Source organism: Antechinus flavipes, chromosome 6, assembly GCF_016432865.1.
Source record: "Antechinus flavipes isolate AdamAnt ecotype Samford, QLD, Australia chromosome 6, AdamAnt_v2, whole genome shotgun sequence".
Classification (NCBI taxonomy): Eukaryota; Metazoa; Chordata; class Mammalia; order Dasyuromorphia; family Dasyuridae; genus Antechinus; species Antechinus flavipes.
The window spans coordinates 248,185,366-248,193,983 of NC_067403.1; the positions used below are offsets into that span (position 1 = coordinate 248,185,366).

At 34.1% G+C, this 8,618-nt stretch overlaps 1 protein-coding gene across 1 annotated transcript; it reads right to left on the bottom strand.

Moving 5' to 3' along the window:
• Positions 1-332: 332 nt before the first annotated feature.
• On the bottom strand, positions 333-1,289 carry LOC127540338 (olfactory receptor 5B2-like). Its single transcript, XM_051964980.1, has one exon. The coding sequence runs from the start codon at positions 1,287-1,289 to the stop codon at positions 333-335; it is 957 nt and encodes a 318-aa protein (XP_051820940.1).
• Between the last annotated feature and the right edge of the window lie 7,329 nt (positions 1,290-8,618).

The following is an 8,618-nucleotide window of genomic DNA, read 5'->3' on the forward strand; positions in this document are numbered from 1 at the left end:
CCCCAAAGAGAAGGTATATGTATACATACATATAAACAGTGCACAAATATATAGTATTATATCTATATTATATTCACACATACACAGATTAACCTACATACATATACATACATATATGTATTATGTATATTATACACACACACATATATACCTGCCTACACACCTACACACATACATACATTCAAATATATGAAAATAGATCTATAAAGAGATCGAATAAAAAAGAAAAAGTAAAAGTTTGGATTCTACTTCTTCGTGCATAAAAAAATTTTTTTTTACTCAGTTTCATGTCTGGATCCCAAAGTGTGGACGATACTGATTGGATTTTCTCTCTAAGAAAAAAGATGATCTAATTGAAGTTGCTGTCTTCTCACAGTTTTTCTGAAAGCATTTTTGACATCTTTATTCCTCAGACTATAGACTAGAGGGTTCAACATAGGAATGACCATGGTGTAGAAAATTGACACTATTTTGTCTGAGTCCATAGAATGGTTTGAACTAGGCTGGAAATACATGAAAATGACTGTCCCATAAAATATGCTCACTGCTGTGAGATGGGAAGCACAGGTGGAGAAGGCTTTCTGGCGGCCTTCTGAAGAACGAATCTTCAAGATAGTGATGAAAATTAACAAGTAAGAAGTAAAGATGACAAGAAATGGGAAGAAGGCATTGAATGATCCCAAAATAAAGATTATTAACTCAGTGATGTGAATATCAGAGCAAGACAGAAGTAAGAGAGGGGGGATATCACAGAAAAAATGAGGCACTATGTTTGACCTACAAAAGGAAAGGCTAAATATGTTTCCTATGACTATGGAGGAGGTCAGAAAGCCACAGATGTGAGCACCAGAGACCAGAGATACACATAGAGTTGATGTCATGGTGGTGGTGTAATGTAGGGGCTTACACACAGCTGCATGGCGATCATAGGCCATGGTGGCTAGAAGGAAATTTTCAACAATAACAAAGGCCTCAAAGAAGAACAATTGTGCTGCACATTCATTATAGGAAATAATTTTGTTCCCTGTGAGGAGCCCAGCCATTACCTTGGGAGTAATAGTTGAAGAATAGCCAAAATCTACCAGAGAGAGGTTACTGAGAAAAAAATACATGGGGGTGTGGAGCTGGGAATCCCTGGAGATCAGAGCTACCATCCCCAGGTTCCCCACCAGAGTGGTGAGGTAGATGAAGGTGAACATTATGAAGAGAGGAACTTGAAGCTCTGGAATATCTGTTATTCCTTTAAGGATGAACTCATCCATTTCAGATCTGTTCTCCATAGATTCCATTTAAGAGTGATGTCATTCAACCTGCAACAAAAGAATAACTTAGAAAAATCCACTCCATGATATCAAAATGTTTAGAAACCTGTCTTATGTGAGGACTAGAAACAAAGATTTAAGTGACCAATAATATCTGGGTACTTGTTATAACAGTTATTCTACATTCCCAAAATTCACTCATTCATTTTCTCATAAATAGTTCTTCTGCATTACCTCTTGCTTTTTATATACATATATACTTAGTATGATGATGTAATGACTCTCTAGTTCATACTATATATATATATAGAGAGAGAGAGAGAGAATAGTTCAGTATTCTGTAATGATGTAATTGTAAGGTGTATAAGGGCTGAAAGGACTAGAACTGAGAGATTCCATCTTTGACCACCCTCTTGGTGGCTTTTCTGCCTCCTTCACTCCTCCACTAAGATCAAGGACTCGGGCTGATCCCAACATCCTCCAGAAAGCTATACCAAACATTATAGGAGAGGATCAAGGAATGATGGGCAAGAGTTTATTGGAATCCTGTTTAGTCCTGGATTCATCATAGCTTTAAAATTTATGTGGTTGACTAAAGTCACTAGTCCTTGAGTGGGAACAGTTGTCAATGGACACCAGGGGTATAGTTATAGAAATAATCTTTCCAAAAGACCACTGGTGGATCGCTTAACAATATATGAGTTCTAATTTTGTATTCCCTACACAGCCTGTCCCTATTTCAGTTCAGAAGGCAGCCACAAACAGCGCTATTTTGTTCTTTCCTTCACCATATATTTTTGGGGGCGGTCCCAGAGTAATCTCTAATTTTGGAGTCTGCATCCTTCAAGTCTGAGATGAAATTTCACCTATAGAATTCTTTCTTGATCCATTGATCTCAATATAAGTGCCTTTCTTCTTTTGATTACCTCTAATTTATCCTGAATATAGCTTGTTTGTAAACTGACATATGTATGTTATTTGCAGAGAGATTATGGGACTCCTTGATAGGAAGGACTGTATTTTACTTTTCTTTGTATTCTCAGCGATTAGTATGGTGAGGGACATATAAAATAAGCCATTAATAAATGTTTATTGGCTCACTGCTTGGTTAGTAATAATCTTCAATGTCTGGACTAAAGTAAATTGGCCTTTAGGCTTCAGACAATGACATTTAACATTCCCAGGCATCAATTTAATGTTTCACAGCTTGGAAGGACTTGCCACTCCTTTAGTCTTATTTAATTAGTTTCACCTTTACCCTCATGAATTATTTCAGGTACTCATAGAACTTGTAAATAAGCTGCCACATGCTATCTGTTCCAAGTTGTTTCTTTAAATATCTACATACGCATGTATACATGTGTGTATATTTGTATATACACATACATGCATATATATATACACTTACATACATACACACACACATATATATATGTACTAAAGCAGACAATTTCAAATCAGCATAACTCCTCAGACGTCATCTAATTCAACTCACATCTGACTAGGAGTCACCTCTATCAAAGCCCACTAAAAGTCATATATAGATATATAGATAGTTATAGATATCTAAATATCTAGATACCTATATCTAACTATCTATCTAGTAGCATTTTGGAGTTTCCAAGAAATTACACCACATATTCAAAATGAATTAGATTCTCTAATACATAAAAACAAATCTGGCTGCCAAGGTACCATTAAGATGTGACAGAGAGGATTGGGATGTGGTTTTGGCCAGGTTTTTCCTTTATTTGAATGAAATAGGATAAATTACAGCAGGCTATTATAATATTTTTAAACTGAGAAAATATAAGAAGAAATCCATGAAGAATGTAGGAAAACATGGTGGAAACCATTTATATTATTTTCACTATATTACTGATAAAAATCTTCTATCAGGCCCAGAATGTTTTCTATTAATCTGAATCTTTTATTGTCTCTTTGCCTCTCAATCCTGTTTTTTATCTCTGTTTCTCTCTTTGAATATTTGTCTGTGTCTCACTCTCTCTAATTTTCCATTTTATTTTGTCTGCCTGCTTCTCCCTATGTGTCTCTTTCTATTTGTATGTATATCTATCTTTTTATCTATCTATATACCTGACGAACTACATATTTGAGTTCTAATATTGCTTGAATTTTCATTTATTTCTTCTGTGATTCCATGGAAGGTAAATTGATCCTTCTGCTCCTTTGATTCCTCATTCAAAAAACTGGAATAATATTTCTTCGGATATGAAAGGGGGTCAAGTGTTTTTCAAGAATCAAATGCTATAGACTTGAAAGTTCCCCAAATCAGGTTGTTGAGCTCATGTGTGACAATGGATGAGTATGGGCTCTGAAAAACAGAAATACATAGAGAAAAAAACCTAGAGATTTTCATATACTACAAAAGATTTGTTTGGTAATGTGTTATATAAAGAGAGCTTTGATCTTTGATTCAACAACATGTTGATTTAAGTAGAACTTCAGACTTTTAAAATTATATATGTCTGGACAAATCAGTTAAGTCAATGATTCCTCATTGCTTATCTGCAAAAAGGGGAAAAGATGTAGGAATGGAATTTATCTCAAATAGTTTTTGGGAGATTTAAATGAGAATATTGATTATTAGACTTGATTTTTGAAGTTCTTTCCATTCCTGAATCGATGATCCCATCACACTTTTAGTCTATATTAGTTTAAAAATATATCCATTATTCTTCATAATACTATATTTAAAGAACTTTTTTTCTTAATATGGTTAATGGGAATTGATAGGTAAGGACAAAGTAAATGAATAAAAGTTTATCTCATAGATTGTTAGAGGAGTTTTTGCAAGTATCAACAAAGAAGTATTTTCTACTAATATAATAGGAACTGTATTAAGTGGTAAACAAACTAACCCACAATCAAGGTTTTGAGTAATGTTTGTCTTATACGTGCAATGTGCCATTTTTGTAATTTACAGAATTGAATGAAATTCAAATAGATAGATACATACAGTCTATGATAATCCTTTTCACTGATATACTTAAGATTTTGTTCCTCTTGAGTTCCCATGTTTAGAGATATCCCTTCTTTGTTGGCAAGGTTAACAGGGTGAATTGTTTTTTACTCAGAAATAACCAGGCTTTGATCAATAGCACTCTCTTGGAAAGGTTTTTGATTAGGAGGTTGAAGACTTGGCTTTTAATTTTATTTGGGTATTTACTTAGTTTTTCTGTGATTTCATGGATTTTAGTTGATCCTTCCATATCTCTGCCTGCTCATTGGAAATATGGGCATAATATTTTTTTGTGTATGTGGGTCACACAGTGTTTGGAAGGAAATTTTGTCAAGAATAAAGTGCTATAGATTTAAGTTATCAAGATCAAATTATTGGTTTTGTATGTGATAATGGATGAGCAGAAGCTCTGAGAAACACAAATGCATAGAGAAAAAAAGGATAGCAGTGTTCCTACCAAAAACTAATATGACAATATGGTGTAATGGGGAGAGCTTTGATTTTTGAGTCAAGAAGATGTGGATTTAAATCCCAACTCAAACATTTATTACTGGTGCATATCTAGACAAATTACTTAAACCAACTAGTTTCAGGTTATTTACCTGTAAAAGGAGGAAGAATCTCAGAGTAATGGTATTTATCTCAAATAATTGGGGGATTAAAATGAGATTATTGAAGAGCTTTTTAATATATAGATGTGAGCTATTACTATTCAGGTAAAAAACTCTATCTCCTCTAATTTTTTAATTAAATATCCCACTAAATCTTTTTATGCAGAGCCTTACACACAGTATACAGTAAATAATATTAAATGATGTACTCATTGGTCTACAGAGTCACCCATTCCTTAAATTGTTCCTTTGATTACTAAAGGATGAAGAGTTTGAAAAACTACAAAGAAGTAGCAAATAAATGTTTGAGCCCAATTTTCATACATGATCCCATTTGAGCCCTTAGACAAACCTATGCAATAAGTATTAAAAGTGTACTACAAGTATAACTATGCACACTACATAGATAAGGAGAAAGAATTCAATAGACTTACCCCTGGAAAAAATTGAGCCAGTACCTTAAGATAGAAGAAATTTTTATACAAGTCTTCCTGCCTCCATGTCCAGCAGTGTTTCCACTATTCCATTTGTATCTACACAAACATTGTAGCCTTGAATTTGGATATCTGATTGGCTTAATGTAGAGAAAATTGGCCAAAACTCCAAAAAGAAGGGAGAGACAAGATTTTTATATTTATTTTGACCTTGAAGTTCCAAGTCTAGCAAACATATGATCATATTGGAAAAAACTTTTTGTTAGGCACTGGTGCAGAGGTCAAAGGTATCTAGTGGTATAGTACCTGGTCACTTCTGGTCATTGCTATGGCATGAATGACAGAAGAGTTAGTGATTTCCATTCCTATCCTACATTCAGTTCAGCCTCAGGAAACAAAAAATAAACTAGATGAATGAGGGAATGACTCAGAGAACTTAACTCACCAGCTGGATCCTTAGAACTAAGCCCTTTCATGGAATGGTTTAATGTCAGTGACTGAATCAGGGACTTTATGCAGTCCTGGTAGCCCTGAGACTCTTGGGAGATAGTGCTCCCTTGGAAATTCTGGTATCTCTGCTGCCAACTTCTGAACAAAACAAACAATTAAATTCTGTTCTGACCATGGGGAAAGAACAATTTTCTCATGGATATTTTGTGATTCTTTGCTTATTTTTAGCAAAGTGAGATAGAATGGGACCTGGGAAAAACTTCTAGTCCTGCTTCTACTATCTTCTAACTAGGTGACATCAGCCAAGTCATTTAACAGCATCAAATCTCAATTTATTCTTCTTTGAAATGGGTATAATTGTACAGCCTGGGCGGTGCAGTGGATAAGATATTGGTCCTTGAATCAGGAACACCTGAGTTCAAATATTACCTCAGACACTTGACATTAACTTGCTGTGTGACTCTGGGCCAGCCACTTTTACCTTTTTTTTTTTTTTTTTTACCTCAAAACAACAAGAACAACAAAAACTTGTATTAGCCACAGACATGAATTCAAATTCATACACACTCACTAGCTCCAGGTCATTGAACTTATGTTTGCTTTATTTTTATTTCAACTATAAAATGAGGGTAATAATAATACCTGCTCCCATGTTGATTGTGTAGATCAAAATTGATAGTACTTTAAAGCATTCAGTTCTCTATTTGGTATATGAGGATGCAATAGAACTGCTAACTACCATCATCATCATCATAACCATCCCAGTACTCATTCACTGGCTGAAACTCTATTGAATGCCTGAGCAGTCTTACTAACCAAGTCATATGAGAATTCGTCAAGTTGAAAAACAATAACATCTGCAGAGAATGAGTTTAAATTGGAAACTCCAGCTTTAATATTACAATGAGAGGCAACATAAAATAGGTTTTTACAGTACACTTCTAATAATCTAAGATGGTTTCAAGAACATTCTTAATAAGAATGATCTGTGAACCCCTTCTCCAAATCTCCTGATGAGTTTTTTTTTCCAACAAGACAAAGTTATCTAATATTCCAAGATGGTTTCAAGAAGGTTTTTAATGAGAATGATCTGTGAACCCCCTTTCCAAATGTTCTGATGATTTGCTTTCAACATAGCAAAATTGCATATCATCTTTATAATATCACATCATTAAATTTCTCAGCTGATTATTTAGATGGTAACAGAAGGAAACAAGGGAACTACTCTGGATGATAAAGGGAAAGGAAAGAAATGTACTTGCATGGGGCCATCCATTGAGAATCAATCTTCATTCAAATGTAGAACCTCTGTGATAATGTGGAAATGATTTGAAGTGTTGAAGAATTGAAAGAATCCCTCAAACTTATCAGAAATAGTCCAAGAGATGAATGTAAAATTTGCACACATGCCCAAATGATTGTGTCCATGATCTTGAAAATTTCAAATTGCTGCTGAAACCAGCCTAAAATTGTTCAGATATGTGCACGCTTGCTTTCACAGAAAGGAAAAGACACACGAAACGCAATTAGTAATTATTAGTTTGTGGCATCAAGAAAATTTAGTTAGCTCTAACTCCATGAATATCATTATAAACCTCCAAAGTGTTTGTGTACCATTAAAAAAGAATTTGCTGACCAGCAGGATGAATACAAAGAGGCTTGGAAAGACTTAAATGAACCGATGCTGAGTGAAATGAGCAGAACCAAGAGATTATTATACACTTCAACAACAATACTATATGAGGATGTATTCTGATGGAAGTGGATCTCTTTGACAAAAAGAAGATCTAATTCAATTCCAATTGATCAATGATGGACAGAATCACCTACACCCAGAGAAGGGTCACTGGGAAATGAGTGTGAACTGTTTGCATTTTTGTTTTTCTTCCCAGGTTATTTTTACCTTCTGAATCCAATTCTTGTGCAACAAGAGAACTGTATGGTTCTGCACACATATATTGTATCTAGAATATACTATAACATGTTTATCATGTATGAGATTGCCTGTCATCTGGGGAGGGGGTGGAGGGAGAGGAAAAGTCAGAACAGAAGTGAGTGCAAGGGATAATGTAAATAATTACCCATGCATATGTTCTGTCAATAAAAAGTTATAATAATAAAAAAGGGAATTTGCACGAAACCATTGTACCTCTAGCTTGAAGAACTATTCTGGCTCCTAGTCCAATTCTTCATAAAGTAAGTTCTTGCAAGGTATTTGTTGAAATTCACTAACCAAAAAAAGGGGAAACGAAGCTCAACGCTGACCCAAATATCCTGTATAACATGATAATGATGTGCACAGAATAAAAATTCTTCAAAATACTGATATTCTGCCCTGACAATAATGATTGTGATTTTCTTGGTTGATAAAATATATTGTGTTAATTGAAGGGAGTTATGTGGCTTATCTTTTATGCTTTATTGTCAACCATAAAATATAGTAATGAATAAATAAATGAGGAAAAACATTTATTCAGTGTTTATTTATGTACAAAGTACTGTTCCTAGTTCTGAAGATATACACCTAGAAGTGAAATAACCCTTGCTCTTAGAGATCATTAATCTAATCATGGATTATGTCATTCCAGATGCAAATGTTACATAAAAACCATGAAAACACATAAGGTGTTTTCCTCATAAGTGTTTTGTTAGCATTGGCTGCAGGGAGAGTAGCAGAATGTAGAAACTGGAAAAACAGCAGACTTCATCTTTTAAAAAGTTATCATATTGTAAAATATAAAACATGTATCTCCTTTCAATTTAATAATTCCAAATTTTCTTTGCCTTATATACTATAATACATTTATATAACTATAGCACAATGAACATGTGATAACTATATATTGTGCTTGCAATACCACATAAACAACTTGCTATC